Genomic DNA, 22,411 nt, shown 5'->3' with positions numbered 1-22,411 from the left:
CTATCTAGGCTCTGATGATCGTTCAGAGCTGTGCTCCCTCAGAGGCTGTGCCCGGCCCTGGATCCAGGGTTCTGCTGCCACCTCAGGGCGGGAGATTGTTGGGTTCTCTGTATGCCCTGCCACTAGGCCTGTGTTGAGCGAGGATCTGACAGGAGGAGAGGACTCGGGAGGCATAAGATCAGGCCACCAGATGACTGCCAGGTGGAGAGGTAAGTGAGCCTTCACACAGAGGCTGAGCAAAGTCCTTAGTGGGATGACTGGTGTTAAAATCTGTGAAGAGGAGGTATTTGTGAAGTGTTGGGGGGGCATTTGTGAAGTGTGGGGGGGGTATTCGTGAAGTGTTGGGGGGTATTTGTGAAGTGTTGGGGGTTTTTTGTGAAGTTTTGGGGGGTATTTATGAAGTGTTGGGGGGTATTTGTGATGTGTTGGGGGGGTATTTGTGACATGTTGGGGTGGGTATTTGTGACGTGTTGGGGGTTTTGTGACGTGTTGGGGTGGGTATTTGTGACTTGTTGGGGGTATTTGTGAAGTGTTGGGGGTTTTTTGTGAAGTGTTGGGGTTTTTTTGTGAAGTGTTGGGGGGGTATTTGTGAAGTGCGGGGGGTATTTATGAAGTATTGGGGGGGTATTTGTGAAGTGTGGGGGGTATTTGTGAAGTGTTGGGGGTTTTTTGTGAAGTGTTGGGGGGGTATTTGTGACATGTTGGGGTAGTATTTGTGACATGTTGGGGTGGGTATTTGTGACGTGGTGGGGGGTATTTGTGACATGTTGGGGGGGTATTTGTGACGTGTTGGGGTGGGTATGTGTGACGTGTTGGGGGGTATTTGCGATGTGTTGGGGGGGTATTTGTGACATGTTGGGGTGGGTATTTGTGACATGTTGGGGGAGTATTTGTGACGTGTTGGGGGGATATTTGTGACAAGTTGGGGGGAGTATTTGTGAAGTGTTGAGGTGGTGTTTGTGGCATGTAGGGGGTAGTGCTGGGGTTGAATAGTGTGCCCGCTGACACCATTGCTGTTGTTTTTGAAGTATAAAAGTTTGCATGCGGCCCCCATAGGATATGAAAATTTGTCATGTGGCCCTCAGGTTATTTGAGTTTGGCAGCCATGCCTCTCACTGCGATCCCACTGTCAGTGTCCCTGCTGGCAACCCCACTACTACCGTCACAAGCCCTGACTAGGATGGAGAGCAGAGTCAGATGACTGAGTGGAGGAGATCAGTGGCTTCCCATTCACCAGTCTTCTATGTGGAGATTGTAACCGAGAGTGCTCACTTCTGAGCATGTCTGAGTCCATGCACAGTATTTAGTGTACCAACTTCAGGTGAGTGGAGGCAAGGGACTGTTTGTCCCCAACCTTCACAAGCAGCATGTAGAGGTGGCATCAGGGGGACCTTTTTAGGAATGCATACAAGGCTTCCACTGATTGGCCGAGGTAGAAATTCTGATGTCAGCCACCCAATGCTCCAAGCCTTTATTCCTACCAATGTAAGCAAAGGGGCGGGGTTGGCAGCGACACCACTGCCCAAATAAGGCCATGGCCATTATTGGTCAATGATGTCATCACTCTCCCAGCTGTCACTCAGCAAGCAGTACTATTGGGATCAATCCTATGCACCAGGTCTGTCGGGTTTTTAATTTCGGCAAGTTGGCGGGTGGCAGGCAAGATGATTGATGATAGATTTACAATGAGGGGCTTTTTTGAGGATTTTTTTTATTTTTTAACCACTTGGTGTTCAAGGCAGTTTTTTATTTTTCACACAAATATTAAAGTCAGCATTATTGCTTTAACCACTTGATGACCGCCTCACGCTGATATACATCAGCAGAATGGCACGGGCAGGCAAAATCACGTACCTGGTACGTGATTGCCTTCCCGCGGGCGGGGGGTCCGATCGGACCCCCCCCGGTGCCTGAGGCGGTCGCCTTTGGTCTGGCAGCGATCAGAGATAAGGGGGAGGCCATCCGATCATGGCCCCCCTCGCGATCGCTCCCAGCCAATGAGATGCTTCCCCTGCCTCTGTGTAGAACACAGAGGTAGAGGATGTGATGTCATCTCTCCTCGGCTCGGCAGTTTCCGTTCCGGCGCCGAGGAGAGAAGACTGAAATGTGAGTGCACAACACATACACTTACAGTAGAACATGCCAGGCACACAAAACACCCCCCTTTACCCCCCGATCCCCCCCGATCACCCCCTAATCACCCCCCCCCGTCACACTGACACCAAGCAGTTTTTTTTCTTCTGATTACTGCATGGTGTCAGTTTGTGACAGTTACTGTGTTAGGGCAGTTAGTATTAGCCCCCTGTAGGTCTAGGGTACCCCCCTAACCCCCCTAATAAAGTTTTAACCCCTTGATCACCCCCTGTCGCCAGTGTCACTAAGCGATCATTTTTCTGATCGCTGTATTAGTGTCACTGGTGACGCTAGTTAGGGACGTAAATATTTAGGTTCGCCGTAAGCGTTTTATAGCGACAGGGACCCCCATATACTATCTTATAAATGTTTTAACACCTTGATTGCCCCCTTTCAACACTGATCACAGTATAACTGTTACGGGTGACACTGGTTAGTTCGTTTATTTTTTATAATGTCAGGGCACCCGTCATTTATTACCGAATAAAAGTTTAGCCCCCTGATCGCCCGGCGGTGATATGCGTCGCCCCAGGCAGCGTCAGATTAGCGCCAGTACCACTAACACCCACGCACGCAGCATAAGCCTCCCTTAGTGGTAGAGTATCTGAACGCATCAATATCTGATCCGATCAGATCTACTAGCGTCCCCAGCAGTTTAGGGTTCCCAAAAACGCAGTGTTAGCGGGATCAGCCCAGATACCTGCTAGCACCTGCGTTTTGCCCCTCCGCCCGGCTCAGCCCACCCAAGTGCAGTATCGATCGATCACTGTCACTTACAAAACACTAAATGCATAACTGCAGCGTTCGCAGAGTCAGGCCTGATCCCTGCGATCGCTAACAGTTTTTTTGGTAGCGTTTTGGTGAACTGGCAAGCACCAGTGGCCTAGTACACCCCGGTCGTAGTCAAACCAGCACTGCAGTAACATTTGGTGACGTGGCGAGTCCCATAAGTGCAGTTCAAGCTGGTGAGGTGGCAAGCACAAGTAGTGTCCCGCTGCCAGCAAGAAGAAGACAAACACAGGCCCGTCGTGCCCATAGTGCCCTTCCTGCTGCATTTGCCAATCCTAATTGGGAATCCACCGCTTCTGCAGCGCCCGTACTTCCCCCATTCACATCCCCAACCAAATGCAGTTGGCTGCATGAGAGGCATTTTCTTTATGTCCTCCCGAGTACCCCTATCCAACGAACCCCCCCAAAAAAGATGTCGTGTCTGCAGCAAGCGCGGATATAGGCTTGACACCCGCTATTATTGTCCCTCCTGTCCTGACAATCCTGGTCTTTGCATTGGTGAATGTTTTGAACGCTACCATGCACTAGTTGAGTATTAGCGTAGGGTACAGCATTGCACAGACTAGGCACACTTTCACAGGGTCTCCCAAGATGCCATCGCATTTTGAAAGACCCGAACCTGGAACCGGTTACAGTTATAAAAGTTAGTTACAAAAAAAAGTGTAAAAAAAAAATATTGTTCTCTCTCTCTCTATTCTCTCTCTATTGTTCTGCTCTTTTTTACTGTATTCTATTCTGCAATGTTTTATTGTTATTATGTTTTATCATGTTTGCTTTTCAGGTATGCAATTTTTTATACTTTATCTTTACTTTATACTTTTTTTGTCTTCAGGTACACCATTCACGACTTTGAGTGGTTATACCAGAATGATGCCTGCAGTTTTAGGTATCATCTTGGTATCATTCTTTTCAGCCAGCGGTCAGCTTTCATGTAAAAGCAATCCTAGCAGCTAATTAGCCTCTAGACTGCTTTTACAAGCAGTGGGATGGAATGCCCCCCCACCCTCTTCCGTGTTTTTCTCTGGCTCTCCTGTCTCAACAGGGAACCTGAGAATGCAGCCGGTGATTCAGCCAGCTGACCATAGAGCTGATCAGAGACCAGAGTGGCTCCAAACATCTCTATGGCCTAAGAAACCGGAAGCTACGAGCATTTTAGGACTTAGATTTCGCCGGATGTAAACAGCGCCATTGGGAAATTGGGAAAGCATTTTATCACACCGATCTTGGTGTGGTCAGGTGCTTTGAGGGCAGAGGAGAGATCTAGGGTCTAATAGACCCCAATTTTTTCAAAAAAGAGTACCTGTTGCTATCCCCTATGATTGCTTTCATAGGGGATATTTACATTCCCTGAGATAACAATAAAAATGATTTAAAAAAAAAAAAATGAAAGGAACAGTTTAAAAATAAGATAAAAAAGCAAAAAAAAAAAAAAAGAAAAAAAAAAAGCACCCCTGTCCCCCCCTGTTCTCGCGCAAAGGCGAACGCAAGCGCCGGTCTGGCGTCTGGCGTCAAATGTAAACAGCAATTGCACCATGCATGTGAGGTGTCACCACGAATGTCAGAGATGCCTAAGATCATCTTTTTTATTTCATCAAACATTTGGGCAATATAGTGTGTTTTAGTGCATTAAAATTTAAAAAAGTGTGTTTTTTCCCCAAAAAATGCGTTTGAAAAATCGCTGCGCAAATACTGTGTGAAAAAAAAAAATGAAACACCCACCATTTTAATATGTATGGCATTTGCTTTAAAAAAATATATAATGTTTGGGGGTTCAAAGTAATTTTCTTGCAAAAAAAAAAAATCTTTTCATGTAAACAAAAAGTGTCAGAAAGGGCTTTGTCTTCAAGTGGTTAGAAGAGTGGGTGACGTGTGACATAAGCTTCTAAATGTTGTGCATAAAATGCCAGGACAGTTCAAAATCCCCCCAAATGACCCCATTTTGGAAAGTAGACACCCCAAGCTATTTGCTGAGAGGCATGTCGAGTCCATGGAATATTTTATATTGTGACACAAGTTGCGGGAAAGAGACAATTTTTTTTTTTTTTGCACAAAGTTGTCACTAAATGATATATTGCTCAAACATGCCATGGAAATATGTGAAATTACACCCCAAAATACATTCTGTTGCTTCTCCTGAGTATGGGGATACCACATGTGTGAGACTTTTTGGGAGCCTAGCCGCGTACGGGACCCCGAAAACCAAGCACCGCCTTCAGGCTTTCTAAGGGCGTAAATTTTTGATTTCACTCTTCACTGCCTATCACAGTTTCGGAGGCCATGGAATGCCCAGGTCGCACAAACCCCCCCCCAAATGACCCCATTTTGGAAAATAGACACCCCAAGCTATTTGCTGAGAGGTATAGTGAGTATTTTGCAGACCTCACTTTTTGTCACAAAGTTTTGAAAATTGAAAAAAGAAAAAAAAAATGTTTTTTCTTGTCTTTCTTCATTTTCAAAAACAAATGAGAGCTGCAAAGTACTCACCATGCCTCTCAGCAAATAGCTTGGGGTGTCTACTTTCCAAAATGGGGTCATTTGGGGGGGGTTTTGTGCCATCTTGGCATTTTATGGCCTTCAAAACTGTGATAGGTAGTGAGGAGTGAAATCCTCAAAATTGTCACCCTTGACGGTCAGCTGCATTTACAAAGCTCTAATGTTTTTTTTATTGTATTTTTATCTAGATAGTATTGCTGAAAAGGGATTGCTCCCTCTGCACAATCAACCACAGTTCTTACCAGTGACCAGCTCACTATATTATCCATATATTCTGATCCTTATGGTCTGCATGTGCTGTGAGACTTTTGTGTTTCAAGCCATTATCAAATTGGTTCTATCTAAGGTAATGATTTTTCACATAAATTTGGGAACAAAGCTGGATGTACTTTGCTTTCTTTTTGTGGCTAATTTTGAATTTATTTTGTATTATTTGAAGGACTATTTTAAGACTTTATATTCCCCTGTGGTCACATCAAGACAAGGAAACCCTTTACGTATGAGAGCCCCCCAGTTGAAAATTGGTAGCAGGTTATCAGCTAATTCAATCACTTATGCAGGATTGATGTATTACAGCCTGGTAAGATTTGTAAAGCAAAAAATCTTTTTATATGTTTTTCGGTATATATTTATCTCTATGTTATTATTTTTCTGTACAATCTTTATTTCGTTATTTGAATCAAACATCATTAGATGCATATTGTGCTTTGCTAATCAGCATGATAAAAAACTCTTTATGATGATATATGTATTGATCGTTGCTATTTTCCTATTGTTTAGAGTCCACTACAATCATTGCCTTTAAACTCCTGAAGAAGCTCGTATTAGAGCGAAACATGTCGAGCGGCAGATTGTCATGGAATCATTTAAGTAGTTTCATCCTGTTACACCTTTCAATGTGACTGTTTTGGTGGATTTATACTTATGTTCAAGCTTTTTTATGATGTTGTCTCATCTCTTTGGGGCACAGATATTTTAATTTATGATTTAATAAAAATATAGATTTTATATATTATGATTGTATAGACTTATTGATTTTTGATCATACTGTTTATTTAAATAGCACCTTAAAAGTCCCTGGGGAAACCCCCCCTCCCCCTTTTTTGGAAAATTAGCCTTTACTGCTATTTACATTTAATTATGGGATGTGGTGCTTTCTGGTGACTATCTCTGCCCTTTCTAGTTCATTACTGTTTACATGCACACACACGACCTATCTGCACATTTGCATTTGCATGTATTTTTATTTATTTTTTTCATTTATTGCTATCACAAGGGGCTAACAATCTTTGGGCACGTGATAGGTACTCTTTATAGTGACATCAAAGGTCTATTAGATCCCCAATGTCTCCCCTGCCTAAACATACCTAATCAGGCACAGATTAAGCTTGGGATAAAGGTTTTACATGAATAAATACAAGCTGATCATTGTAAGCACCCCTATCAGTAGTAAATGGTTTGTTCTAACCCTCTGACTGCCACTTTTGCTGGACAGCTTGAACTGTTAAAAATAAATGAAGCAAAGTTACAGAGGGAACTCAGAAAAACAAAATGCTGCAGACTGTATCATATATGTCATTTTTTTATTTGGCCTATAGTTCAATTTTACCACTAACCAGAGAGAAAAAGGATTGAATGAGTTGGGGCAACTCTATTAAAACAAGGCAGATTTTGTGGGCACAACACGAGGCAGTAATTTATAAAAATATAAACATTTATTATTAAATAAATTAAAATGACATTTAACAAACAGGAACACCCTACTGAACCGACAGGGTCAACAGATACAGGATAGGATAGACATGGGAGTATGGATCCCAATATTAGTAATATCCATGTGGACACACGATACTGTACAGTATATGTCAATAGGTAGAGTCCATAAACTTCTCCATGCCTTCTTGTCAACGTGTTTCACTATTTTTTTTTGCTTCCTCGGGACATTACTGGGTAGGTGCTGATGAGCCTCAGAATAAGGTACAGGGGAACACCACACACAGATTCGGGAGACCAGGATCATTCCTTCCCGCCAAACGAATTAGCAATAGAACCAGCGGGGACACCCGTGGTATTAACCTTCTTTGGAAAAGATTCTCATATCCCACTTGGGACTTTATGGGCGTGGTTGTACAATTTTGAACCCCCCTGAATAGGAGGAAGTCCTGGATACATATAAATAAGGCCCCATTCATATATTAAGCTAAGGATTGGGATTGTATTCGGGTGGATACATTTGGGCCTTCCCTCCCTCCTTTGGGGGCAATTATATTAATCCCTCTTGATATTGATGGGTATGCCGGATATACAGACTCTTTTTTTTACTTATACAGTATAACCTATTTTGATTGAATCTATCTATTTATCAAAGTAAAAAAAGAGTCTGTATATCCGGTATACAGGGGGGTTTAGAATTGTACAACCACACCCATAAAGTCACAAGTGGGATATGAGAATATTTTCCAAAGAAGGTTAATACCACGGGGGTGTCCCTGCTGGTACTGTTGCTAATTCATTTGGTGGGAAGGAATGATCCTGGTCCTGAATTTGTCTTTGTGTGGTGTTCCCCTATACCTGGTTCTGAGGCTCATCGGCCCTACCCAGTAATATCCCGAGGAAGCAAAAAAAAATAGTGAAACACGTTGACAAGAAGGCATGGATACATTAGTAATGTCCTGAGGAAGCAAAAAAATATGTGAAACGCGTTGACAAGAAGGCATTGAGAAGCATATGGACTCTACCTATTGACATATTCTGTACAGCATCTTGTGTCTACATGGCTATTATTAATATTGAGATCCATACTACAATGTCTATCCTATTAGATGTCTGTTGACCCTCTCAGTTCAGTAGGATGTTCCTGTTTATTACAAAATAGTTTAAAATGACACTTAATAAAGATGTATACTTTTATAAATTACTGCCTCATATTGTGCCCACAGAATCCGCCTTTTTTTTATAGAGTTGCCCCAACTCATCTAACCCTTTTCCTATAATTATTGAATGGTGGCATAGTGGGGGGGTCTCCCCTTTCTAACCGCTAACCATTTTTTTTCTTCTAGCTTTGGATGGAACAGGTGCAGTTAGCTTGCTTGTAAGTAGCTCTATTGCCATTTTGGCACGGAAAGGGGAAGATTGTAAGCAGCTGCTAGCAGCCCTTTTAGAGAACCCCCTCCTGTAGTGATGCCATGGGTAGAGCTAGTGCTCATATAAAAGTATCTGTGGGTGGGGCCCAGGTCAGAGTGGGGTATGGGAGCAGTTCACCCCTAAGCAGCAGCATTAAATTCAGCTTAGAAGGAGAGGGTCGAGGTGCCCAGCTGGGCAGCATCAACAAGTGGAACAGAAGGACTTTTTTTCAGAAGCAAGTGGAGTCACTTTGACACTCCTGACTCTCAGATCTGGGTTTGTGGCTTGGTGCATAGAGGCCTTGCGGCCCAGAACTGAGGAGCTTTGGGGGGAGCTGTTATGGAAGCTTGGAAAGATGAGTAACCTTATGAAAAATGTTCTGTGCGGTCAAGATGTCATTAGTATATTGCTGGTGTTCTTCACCGACTCTGTCAGTGATTAGATGAATATGTAATGCTGTGTCGGAGACAAACAGTACCGTATTTGCCGGCGTATAAGGTGGCTGGGCATATAAGACGACGGCCTAATTTTCGATTGAAAACGTTGGTTTTGTGCTATACTCACTATATAAGACGACCCCCTTGTGCGGTAATACCGTATGTTCAGAAACTACGTTGGTACAGGGTAACATCCTGTCTCACAGTATACATACAGTATACCGCCCTGAGCCAATCACGGTGAGCTATGCATTCTATTATTGAATACAATGCCTGCACGGATTGGCGGAGGCTGTAACATCATCAGCCCGTGCCTCTGACTCTCACAGCCAAACCGAGCAGGCTACTGTATGTAGCCTGCTTAGATTGGCAGAGGTTGTTACCCCAATCCGAGCAGGCTCTGTATTCATTAATAGAATACATCGCTCGCCAGGATTGGCTCAGTGGTGTATACTGTATGTATACAGTATTACCACACACTCAGCGAGCATCTGGAGGGCTTAACATCCAGCGAGCGGCTGGCATATGACAACCTCAGCTTTATACCCGGTGTATAAGACGACCCCCGCTTTTTGCTTGTTTTTTTTTTTACTGTAAAAGGTCGTCTTATGCGCCGGTAAATACGGTATATGAGAAGAGTTGCAGTAAAGTGATGAAATGCATTTAAGAATGAACATTCCTTTATTTTAACAATGGGCCTTTGGTCAGAGATGTCATGAGTGGGCCTATGGATGGGGGAATTGTGTTCAAGATGGTGAAATCAAAATTCCAAAAGATAGGTGGGGTCTCCATCCAAGAAGTAGCGGGACGGGACCTATGACAGCATGGCACCAATTGCTGTTTAATCCAGGTCGCCGACATGGGGAATGTAGCAATATCTGTCAGACGCTTTACTTCTGCCTACAATGTATTTTTTCCTCTATTCAGAAGGAGAAAAAATGAACAAGGGTGGGTTTTACTGACTGATCACTGTGACAGCCAATCATAGGCTATCAAAGTGATCATGTGATTGGGAGTTGGGTCTCCTGGCTCCCAATTATTTATACAAGATCAGGAGCTGTTGGTAATGGCTTAGCCTCTGTGCTGGGGTCAGGCTCCCAGCAAAAAATGCCAGTGCACATATATGCAGCACCTTAGAAGGAGTCCCCCATCCGTGATGCTGCAGGTCTGTTATAACCCTAAGAATTAGCACAAAATAACACAGATGTGTTCTCACCTAAAACTGCTGGAAGTGTTACACTGACACAGACTTGGCATGCTGCACATAGCTAGAAAATTGTTCTAATTCTAGGTTCACTTTAATAGGTTATATGATGGGAAACCAAAAACTGCACAGGCACCAGAATTTACACAGTCAAATCCAGATAGTGACCCTAGAAGATGTCTGGGGAATGCTGGTGCTCTTCTTCTTCTTCTGGAGAGAAAAGCAAATTAAAGGGGGGGATGTGTTACTGGGATCTCTGTGAGAGGTAATAAATACCTGGAAGGGTTACACTGACATGTTAGCATGCTACAATGAGCGTGAATATTATTCTAATGCTAGGTCCACTTTAACGATGAGCTTCACTGCTGAATAAAAATCAATATATTTTGTGGTACATCACTCTGCGAGAATAGCTAGTTTAGGTCCTACTGTTGCTTCATCTATGATATGGTCATGCCTCGACACTGAGACCGTTTTTTTATTGTCTTGATGTTTATAATTTCTTATTTACATACATACGTGTCAGATTTTGTGTACGACTGTAATAAAAATGTAAATAAATAGTAATAAAAAAAACATATACCGCATTTATTGACGTATAACACGCACTTTTTTCCCCTTAAAAACAGGGAAAAATCGTGTGTGCGTGTTATATGCCGATCCCCCGCCGATTGTGAGCCTTTTGGAGGCTCTCGCTGGCTTTCGGCTTCTCTCAGCAGCTATCGCCCATTCTCGGCAGCTTTCGGCCGCTCTCGTCGGCTTTTGCCCATTCTTGGTGGCTCTCGGCGGCTCTCGGCCACTCTCGGCGGCTTTCGGCCATTCTCGCTGGCTTTCGGCCGCTCTCGCCGGCTTTTGCCCATTCTCGGCAGCTCTCGGCCACTCTCGCCGGCTTTTGGCCATTCTCGACGGCTTTCGGCTGCTCTCAGCGGCTTTCGGCCATTCTCGGAGGCTCTCGGCCACTCTCGGCTGCTTTCAGCCATTCTCGGCGGCTTTCGGCCATTCTCGGCGGCTCTCACAGTCCCGTGTGAGCCGCCGAAAGCTAAGTGCATCCGAAAGCCACCGAGAACGGCCGAAAGCCACCGAGAGTGGCCGAGAGCTGCTGAGAATGGCCCGAGAGCCACCGAGAACGCCGGCGCCATTTTCAAATGAATTTCTGCAAACGAAGGGCAAGGCTACAGATGGACACTGACAAGGCTGCAATGGGGGACAAGATTACAGATGGACACTGACAAGGCTGCAATGGGAGACAAGGCTGTAATGGGAGACAAGGCTGCAATGGGGGACAATGCTGCAATGGGGGACAAGGCTGCAATAAGGGACAAGGCTACAGATGGACACTGACAAGGCAGCAGATGGACACTGATGAGGCTGCATTGATGGGCATTTAAATGTAAGTTTTTTCCTTAAACTTCCCTCCTAAAAGTTTTTTTCCTTAAAATTCCCTCCTAAACTTGGGGTGCGTGTTATACGCCGGTGCGTGTTATACGCCGATAAATACGGTATCTACCAATAAGTCAAGGATTGTTTTCTTTCAAATCAAAGGAACACTAAAGGTTCGGGTTTTTAAATAACAAACATGTCATACTTACCTCCACTGTGCAGCTCGTTTTGCACAGAGTGGCCCCGAACCTCCTCTTCTGGGGTCCCTCGGCGGCTCTCTCGGCTCCTCCCCGCATCAGATAACCCCCTGGGAGAAGCGCTCTCCATAGACGCCAAATGCAGGACTCGGCCCCACCCCCCGGTGGACGCATCATTGGATTTTATTGACAGCAGCAGGATCCAATGGCTGCGCTACTATCAATCTATCCAATCAAGAGCCGAGAACCCCCTGCAGAGAGAGAGTGCGTCCCTGTGGGACAAGTTAGAGTGTTCAGGTAAGTAAGACAGGGGAAATGGACAAGTGTTTTTTCACCTTAATGCATAGGATACATTAAGGTGAAAAAAACATGAACCTTTAGTGTCCCTTCAAAGTCTTCCCCGTTGTCATTATTTTTAAAGCCACCATTCTGGGTTCAGGAGCTGGCTGTAGTGCCATGATCAATCTCTGCCAACCTCCAACTGGTTATGCATGGGATGCACCAACTGGATAAGACTCTCCCGAAGCCTCCTTGGAAGTGTGATGTGATTCCAGAGGCTGCTGGTGGGAAGGGGGGGTGTACCCTACAGATTACCATCCTAGCCTAGGTGAGGAAGTGGGAACAAGTACCTGCTGGAAAAATAAGTACATGCTACCCCCCAAAAAAAAGTTTTCAAATGTGTAAAAAGGAGGGCCAAGATTATACAACCACTAAAAGGTGAGTGAAGGTTCACTTTACCAGGTTATGAAGGTGTTGAGAAAAAAAAAAGGCATACACACATGTATTGGCAAGCGTTTTATTTTTCATATCTCATATTTCACAGTGGATAGATACATTGGTATGATTAGATCAGTTTATTCTAACGCACTGTAATTATTCAGTTAAAATGTATTGTAATAGGAAAATGCTTATATAAAACATACTATATAAACTCTAAGCATATAAACAAGAACAGCCATGTGCGTTAATGATCTGCTAATACACACATATCCAATTGTAATCTCATATTATGTGTTGATTTAATTATTAAGACATGCACAAAAATAATTGTCAGCATTTGCATAGGTGTGATCATTTGATTTGTAATATTAGCAAATACATAGACATTTCATGTTAAAATCAGGATCAAAGTCTTCATATATAGTAGTCATGTAAAAGCTGCTTTAGGTTTTTTGGTAGTGCCACATAAGCTGAGCAACATAGTACAGTACTTTAAAGAATATCATACAAATCATAAAATATATTCTAGGAAATTCAACTTTTCATTCGATTTTTCAATTGAACTATTGCAAAATCATGAAAGGAAGTCTTCTGTTAGAAGCCACATTATACAGCCAAAGGTATGTGCCTCCTCCCCAAAAAAATAACAAAATGGTTCAGGTTTTTCCAATGAAGGTATCTGTTATTAATAATAAATCATACAAAGACATTGTAGACAATCGTGCTCTTCCAACCCTTGTGGTAACAGTTTGGAGAAGACTTTTTTCTATTCCAGCATGACTGTGCCCCTGTGTACAAAGCCAGATCCATAAAGACATGGTGTGACCAGTTTGGTGTGGAGGAACTCGAGTGTCCTTCACAGAGCCCTGACCTCAACCCTACTGAACACTTTTGGGATAAATTGGAACGCTGGTGGTGAGACAGGTCTTTTCATACAACATCAGTACCTGACCTCACAGATGTTCTTTTTGATGACGGGGGTTCTAGCCTTCCCCCGTACTTCCAAACTTGTGGCAACAGCCTTGTAAATGTCCTTTTAAGTTCCAGAATGACTGCACAATTCCAGCAACAAAAAGACATATTTTGACCAGTTTGGTGTGAAGAAACATGAATGTCCTGCAGAGAGCCCTGACCTCAACCCTACTGAACACCTTTGGGATGAATTGGAACAACGATGGTGAGCCAAGTCTTCTCATCCAACATCAGGACCTTACAAAAGGGCACAAATTCCCACCGATACCCTCTAAAATCTTGTGGAAAGTTTTCCCAGAAGAGGGGAAAGGGGAAAACTTCTTCTCATGGTGTTGTACTAGAATATCCAACAAACTGATATAGGTGTTGTTATCAGTATTCCACAAACTTTTTGTCCATATAATGTATAATGAATTTCACATTCTCAACCACTTCAGCCCTGGAAGAATTTACCCCCTTAATGGCCAGAGAATTTTTTACGATATGGCATTGCGTCGCTTTAACTGACAATTGAGCGGTCGTGTGACGTTGCACCAAAACAAAATTGACGTCCTTTTTTTTCCCACAAATAGAGCTTACTTTTGGTATTATTCGATCACCTCTGCAGTTTTTATTTTTGTAGGGGCGCCTTGAGGACTGGAGTTGAGAAACACTGGTATAACCATTAGATGATTGATATACATTTTAATTGTGTCTTGTCACATATTGAAGGTTTTCTGGAGACTTTTCTTTGCAATCTCCCTGGTCAGACTGTTCCATTCTTCAGGATAGTCAGCTGGTTTAGCATTATACTCTGCTGCAAACTGCCTATTGTACTCTTTGAGAATGAACTTCCAGTAGTCAGAAGCTTCTATACTCTCATCAGGTTGAATTTTCCAGTCTGGGTAGAAATCTCTATAATCCTTGTAGGGATGATATTTCTCACCTGTAAGCTCATTCTTAAATGCTGCATTGCCAACCACTAGGGTAGAACAAATATCATGACAGAGAACTTCTGTTGCGCTCCATCTGTAACGTCCTAGTCCTTGTGGGCGATGTACGGATGCAACGTGCTCCTTATGGTCCGTCCCTCCAGCCTCACAGGGGACTTTGCAGAAAGGACATTGCTTCCCGCACCCAAACACCTTCTTGAACAGTTCATCCTGAGGCTTCACTTTAAGTTTGGAAAGAACATTTTCTGTACTCAGAGATTTCAGTTCTGCTCGGATCTCGTCTTCTGTATCATTTAGACTGATCCTCATGTATTCAATAAAGTCTTCAATAGTTGCTGAATTTTCAAAAATGATTGCCTTCATTGTCTGGTGTGACAATACCAGATCACTGTTCAATTTCTCACACAGATGGGACAAAAAATCTGAAACATCTCGAAGGTTTAAAGTTGGGGGATTTTTGAGACTGGATCTGACTCGTTCCATGATATCAGACAGAATTCTGTCTTGTAAAGTACTGATATTTTTATATTCCTGTACAATATAGTTAGTTATCCAGGATTTTACAAAGTTTTTATAGTCACTTGAGTATTCCACATAATTTTTGAAATTGTTTTCCTCCAGGAGACTCTCTAGAACTGTGAACTGGAAAAACATTCTAGAGGTATATTTTTCAGAACCTTTGCTATTTGTGATGTCATCTACCACTTCTATTCCCAGTTTTCTGTAAATATGATCAGTTAGCGATGGTTTAAAACAATTCTTGCAGATCCGATCAGCGAGGCTCTTGCTTTCATTTTTCTTCTGAAAAACATTTTTGAATGTATCAAAGTATAGTGGCTTCAGTGAATTGAGCCTAGCATGGGGGTCATTCTTTTGTAAAAAATTCAAATGCATCGTCTGAAAATCAGCAAGAACGTGTCCCAAAACGTTCAACTTCAAGTCTAATTCATCAACAGCTGAAAAATAATTCTTTGCATCATCATTTTTACAATTTTCATCAATGATCTTCAATATTTCTCTACAGTATGTGTCATCATAGTCTGCATCTTTTTGTGTTTGTTTTTTTGAATACTTAATACATTTACGCAACACACTCTGGAAAAAATCTTCATATCGAAATTTCCCTTTCCATCTCCTATATGCTTGGTTAAATTGATTAAAAATTGAGTATGCATGATGATATAATGATGGATTCTGCCGCTCCTTGGGTTTGGGAAAATGTTTTATGTTCTGTAATTTTTCATTAGCACCAGAACCTCTTTCTTTCATGTCCTTGGTGAGCACTAGTAACATCTCTCCCTCAATGTCACGCTCTGGTCGATGATTTACCTCTAGATCTTTGGCTGCATTTTTCCAGATTGTTTCAAGTTCCTCTTCCAATTCAGCATCGTTTGGCTCATGTTTTTTCTTTCTACAATCTTCTATAAGGTTGTAGACCTTCTGTTCAATTCTTTCGATGTGCTGACTATATAGAAGGTCTATCCTGATTTGTTCTTTTTGGATCTGAATAGTTTTGTTAAGTTTGTTGATTGAAGAGTTTTCAAGACTTTTTCTCAGGTTCTGAGCACTGATCTCGAAGTCTGTTTTGTATTTTATTAATTGGGCACCATCTGTTTCTTTACTAAAATACTCTTCCAACCAAGCTAAAATCTTTTTCTCCTCTCTTGTGAGAAGAATTTCTGCTTCTTTATTACATTCATTGGCTTTAGCTTCCAGTGTTTCATCAGACTGATTCTTGAGCAGTGTCTCAGATTTAGTGAACCATTCATGCATCACTTTATTGAATTTCCACTCACGTTCAGAATATCTTTTAGATAACTGGTTGTAGGCTTTTGCTATCACGCTGTTTCTGAAACTAAATATGAAGTTTTCATGTTTTACTGCACTCCACAAGTCAGATACCCATGAAATGAATTCATTAATGTGTTGTGTTTTATTATGTCTGTCTTTCATGAACTTTAGTAGTTTTTGTTTGAGTTCATTGACATTTTCACTGTATGCACTGTTGACTGAAGCCATTGGTGGGACTCCATGCCACAGACCAGCAATGTAACAGTTGTCATGATCTAGGTCATACTGCATGATATCAGAAAAATAGTTAAACTGAGTCTTGTTCTCCATAGCTGCCACAGTTCTGGTCATTTCATCTAACTGGTCCATCAGCTTCTTCCTACCCCTCATGTTCATTAGTGGAGCTGATACGTCACTCACATTCTGATGTACAAATTGGCAGTTGGGTTTTTTGCCAATTTCTTTCATCCTAAGAAAAGCATGGATGACAATTTGTAAAATATCTTTCATTTCTGTTGTATTTTCCATGGACATGTTAATTAAGGTGATGTCACTCAATCCAATCACTAGTGTCGCCAATTCATTATCATGTTCATAGCTGCCATCAAGGGAATCCAACTCTGGAGCTTTCAGTCCTTCAGTGTCAATCACCAAAATGAACTCACAGCTTAAATAGTCCTGGAAATTTTCCTTCACTCTCAGAAGAGTCATGAAGGCTCCTCGTGTACATCGTCCGCTGGCCACCGGGAACTGCAATCCAAACATGGTGTTCAGAAGGGTGGATTTCCCTGTACTCTGCACCCCAAGAACTGTTATTACTCTCAGTCTGCTTTTTCCTTTGACTTTCCTGTCTAATTCTCTCAGTACATCTTTTATCCATTGTAAGGGAATTCTAGAGGCTTCTCCATCTATAAGCTCCAGAGGAAATCCATCCAACAGAAGATCTGCAGCTATTTCAGGAAGATATTCAAAGTTTATGTCTGTTGATTTGCCCTTTTTTCCCATGGAATGCCAGGCTTCATAGAACTGACCCACTTCTCTCAGAAAGTGCTCAATACCCAGAGAACTGTCAGATATCCTCTGATCTAACTCGGTCAGCTCTTTCTGCTTGCCAGCTAAATTACATATTTCTTTATACCGAGCTTGTAAAGGGTAAAGGCATTCTCGTGCCTCAACATCAAGATGAAATTTTAACCACTGTAAAAAATAGAACTTTTCCGATCTATTTGTTGATGTAATTGCATTTACAAATTTGGATATTCCACTTGGAATGTCACAATTCCATTGTTCTTGTCTTATTAAGTTACACTGTTTTCTGAGATTAGATTTGTATTTCTCCCCATTACAATTCCCTTGTCCCTTCATTTGGCACATCTCCTTTTCTAATTTGGCCATTTCTTTCAGTGGCTTTGCTTGTAGTTTCATTGTATATTTTTTATATTGCACAACATCTTTTATCTCATCTGTTATCTCTGTTGCTTTCAGTTTTGCTTTCTGACATTCTTCAAAGTCCTCATCTATCCGGATCCCATGTCTGGAGGCTTGATTGGCCATATTTTCTAGACTGAGAGTTTTGATGTTATTTTGAACTATTGACAGAAGTGATGAATAAAGCTTCAAACCAGCTGTTGTCTCATTTGTACTTCTTGGAATCAATAAAATATTGTCTTGGGTTAAACTTAGCACAGGTGCCAAGAGCTTTAGTCTTTCTTCTGTGTCCTCCATCATTCTGTTGTCCTCTGGGATAATAATCAAGAGATATTTTGTATCATGGCTGTTATACTTCGTTAACAGCTCACACTGGTCCTTACTGATACCTTCTGTAAGAATCACAACGACTGATGAGATTTCTGTCAGAAAGTTGAACTGCTTCACATTAGACTCAAGATTTCCTCGAAGATTTGTAAAAGCCACAGGCTCTGGAAATTTACCTTTACCACCAGGAAAATACCAGGAAATTTCCACCAACCCATCTGATATTTTCCTTGCAGCATTTCCACCTTCCATATCCCTGTGGATAAAATGTTCATGTTGGTGTTGTGATGTGCCCAGAAGCTGATTTAAAACTTTTGACTTGGATAGCCTACAATTCCCCAGTCTTACAAGTGAGATAGTTGGCGTTGGAACATTAACCAAGCTGTTCTCTATAACTCCCTTGTTATCTTTTAATGACTGAGGTCTCCATTTCTTTACTATGCCCCTCATCGCCCACAGCATGAAAGTGCATTCTGGGCCATCAACATCAGGCAGCAGCAGAGGGACAGCAAACTGACACATTGACATTTTAGACATCATTTCTTGTTGCAGGAAATGGTCTGAGCAATGAAAGGCAGCAGAAACCACATCAAGAGGGTGGATGTAACTGAATAAGTCACTTTGAATAAGACACATTAAACTGCCATCCCGATTATTCTCACTCTCCGCTGGTTTCATAAAAAGACTGTTTATGTTTCTGGCTTCCCCATTAAGTGACATCAACCTTCTTACAAAATACCATAATGCGTTTTCATCACAAGGCTCATCTGTCATCAAACTTTCTGGACTAATTTCAAGAACTTTCTGTAGGGTCAGTTTTAAGGTTTGCTTAGTGTCAATCTTCATCATTTCCAGCAGCTCCTTGAAGATAATTTCTTTCTCTAGAAATAATTATAAACAGATGTGATTATCCTCAATAATAAAATTACAAGAACATTTACACACGATATTATGAGTTGCAGATTGAACCATTTGCTAATAGAAACACTAAATCTTAAACTGTGTGTTCCATATAGTATTATAGAGATCCCCAAAACCCCATTTCCTAGTGAGGTCACTAGCGAGGTCTTCCTACCATGGAAAGAAACAGCAAGGAATTCTTCATCCCACTGATTACAAATGATGGGGCATTACCGTTCCTCAGATACAAATGCAGGGCTATTCTTCAACTCATTGACCATCAACCATGGATCATTTTACCCCCTCCCATAAAAATGCCAATGCATGGTCATATTTACTTTTATTTAAACTAACATTGGAGCAGACTGAAGATGATGGGCCATTCTTCCTCATAGTGACACCAATGTCATGGCAATCTTTCTCTCATGGATACCAACACCAGAGCATTCTTTCTCCCACAGACACTGACTCTGGGCTTTTTTCATCCGATGAAGACTCCTTCCATGGACACGGGAGAGGTCTTTTTCACTTGAACACAATCACCATTGCATTTTTACTTCCCCACACACCTATGCCAGGGCATTCTGCAGCCTACTGATCACAAATGATAGGACTTTCTTCCATTCTCGAACATAAATTCAGCGGCATTTATCATCCCACTGACCATCTCCCAAAAGCAGCAATAATGGGACAATTTTCCTCACACTAATACTGATGGTAGGGCCTTCTTGATACACTGACCACTGACAAAAGAGAATACCTACTTCCACAGACTCAGACCTCAGAGCATTATTTCTCCCATGGGCATTCTTCCCTCCACAGATTCCTTCCCCCACCACAACAGGGATTTTTTTCTTCATCAGACACAATAATTGCTAGGCCATTCTTCATCACACCAACCAACAACACTCAGGCAAATATATAAGGCCACATGCACTCGACATGGGGATGGTCTGCCTGGGGGGGACCCCCCGATGTTGATGAGGAAAAGAGCCTCTTGCCCTGCAACCCTTGCCCAGCTGTTGTGAAAGTCTGCTTGTAGGGGGTTTATCGAAATTTGGAAGCCTCCCTAAAAAAACAGGGGAGCTCCCAGATACCACTCCCCCCCTCCACAGGAAAAGGTAAAGGGTACCTCCACATATTCGGAAAAAAAAAGAAAAGAAAAGTAAATGGACACACAGGCACACTTTGACAAGTCCTTTATACAAAAAAGTCCATAGTCAATTATGTCATCCAGAAATGCAGACCCCCATCAATCACAATGAACAGTCATCCTGTGTAGCTGTTCACCTGTTAGTTGGCTCCACAGCGGTCTGGATCTCTGTGGCTGCTCATCCACTCTCCCTTCCTGGGATTGTTGTGTGATGAAGTGGGCTTGCTTGCTTTGGACTATATATGCTTTTTATATCACCTTTGTAAATATATACTATTTCATTGTTTCAATAAATACTACACTAGAGGCCTGCACTGTCTTCCCTGGTTTGTGTTTTACAGGTGGATTTCCCTGTTCCTGAGGTCAGCGGCATTCCTCTTAGTGTCTAGTTGCTCTTTGTCTATTGTATTAGGCTACCCACTCATGCTGTTTTATTCCATTTTATATTGATTTATACCGTGTCTTGTTTTATACATTTTACCTATTTACATGATTTAAATAGTGTTTCATGGGCACTATGGCTCATCCTAGGGGGAGTGTAGTGCTGTGAACCAAGTGCCATTTTTGGGACAAGCCATAGGTTAGATTTACGCTTTACCCAATGGCGTCCCTGGGGGGGGGCAGAGGGGGCCCTGACCCCCCAACATTATGCTGTGCCCCACCATGTGCCCCCCCAAAAAAAAATTATTATTTTTTTTACAAATAATCAATGTCTAAGAGGGAGAGAGTCCCCAGTCAGCTCCTGCGGGTGATTCCTCCCCCCTCCTCTGCTCGCTGACACTGCATAATGCGAACGCTCACACAACCACGGCCGCCCGATCTGCTCCTTCACCTGCATCCTCATTGGCAGGACTCTCAGTTACTGAAAAAACAGACTGAATTTCTCCCATCCTTAGGACAGGAGAACCAGCCTGTAAATTCCAAGAGATGCCAGACCAGCGCTGTCAATAGCAGGGGCAGGACAGCAAGAGGAGGCTGGGGAACCCCACAGTGGCAGAACACCAGGGCCCCGGTGGCAAGACAACCTTTGCAACCCTGATAGTTCTCCCACTGCTTTGGACCCTTATATTTTCTTGGTATGCTGCTGACATATATCTCTTGTTTTCTGCCACCCTGGGGGGGGGCCCAATACAGTAGGAAGGGAGCTCACTGCAGAACATGTAAAAGGGCCCGTTGTGGGGTCGTAGTAAAGGGCTCCAGGATATATATATATATATATATATATATATATATATATATATATATATATATATATATATATGTATTCTATAGTTGCACCCCTACTTTTGTCCCTGCCCCCCATGTGCCCCCCCTAAATTTGAAAGCTGGAGACGCCACTGGCTTTACCTGGTCAGTGATGACACTGAGGACCCCAGGTGCTCTCATCAACCAAATACAGTCATGTCTACATTTAGTCAATGGCGTCACTGGGTATACCTACCTGACCCTTTGTTTACATTCAGCCGTCAGCTAGGGAGCTGCCATTCATGGCAAGTAGTCATCAAATGTGAATCATGTCAGTGGACACCATTCATTATAATTGATTCTACATTACTGGATCATGTGATTATCTGCTGCACGATTCTGGCCAAAATGAGAATCACAATTTTTTTGCTTAGAATAAAGATCACGATTCTTGCGGCGTAAAATCTTTCAAATCTTTCACATTATACAAAAAAATTTGGGCTAACTTTACTGTTTTTTTTTTTTTGTTTTTTTTTTAATTCATTAAAGTATTTTTTTTTTTTCAAAAAAATTGCATTTGAAAGACCGCTGCACAAATACAGTGTGACATAAAATATTGCAACAACCACAATTTTATTCTCTAAGGTCTACTAAATAAAGTATATATATATATATATATATATATATATATATATATATATATATATGTATATATATATATATATATATGTATGTATATATAATGTTTGGGGGTTCTAAGTAATGTCTAGAAATTTCTAGGAAAAAAAAATGATTTTAACTTGAAAACAACAACTGTCAGAAAAAGGTTTAGTGTTTAAGTGGTTAAACGTTCCTAATTTACATACAGAAGTCTATTCCTTTGATGTAAAAGACAAATTGATACAATGTTTAGACTTAACATTCCACTGATAGAACGTTTTAAATCTTGGCAAACTGCTCAGACTTTGACTTTTGATGGCTGAGAGCAGAGAGAAAATTCTCTGCATACCAAAGATCGGGAAGATCGGGATATACTTTGTCAAGATCAGAAGACTGCTCTGAGCATTATTAATTACTACGCATTTGGGGCAATTTGTTAGCTTTACACACACACACACACACACACACACACACACACTCCATGTTAAAACTGGCATTGTTTGTTAGAAAATTACTTAAACCCCCTAAATAATTATGTATTTTTTTAAAGTGGAGAATAAATGGTGGTAGTTTCAATTTTTTTATGT

At 41.9% G+C, this 22,411-nt stretch overlaps 1 protein-coding gene across 2 annotated transcripts in view; it reads right to left on the bottom strand.

Annotated features, from left to right (window-relative positions):
* Nucleotides 1-12,538: 12,538 nt before the first annotated feature.
* LOC141148164 (interferon-induced very large GTPase 1-like) overlaps nucleotides 12,539-22,411 on the bottom strand; it is a 33,397-nt gene continuing 23,524 nt past the window's right edge. For both annotated transcript variants that reach the window (XM_073635349.1, XM_073635350.1), the window contains exon 4: nucleotides 12,539-18,807. In XM_073635349.1, the coding sequence (XP_073491450.1) occupies nucleotides 14,147-18,807 (4,661 nt within the window). In that variant the 3' untranslated portion in view covers nucleotides 12,539-14,146. The remainder of the gene's footprint in view (nucleotides 18,808-22,411) is intronic.

This window comes from Aquarana catesbeiana, linkage group LG06 (genome assembly GCF_042186555.1).
Source record: "Aquarana catesbeiana isolate 2022-GZ linkage group LG06, ASM4218655v1, whole genome shotgun sequence".
NCBI classification, from domain to species: domain Eukaryota; kingdom Metazoa; phylum Chordata; class Amphibia; order Anura; family Ranidae; genus Aquarana; species Aquarana catesbeiana.
Note: the sequence above shows the minus strand (reverse complement) of the source record. Positions and strands in the feature narration are given on the sequence as shown.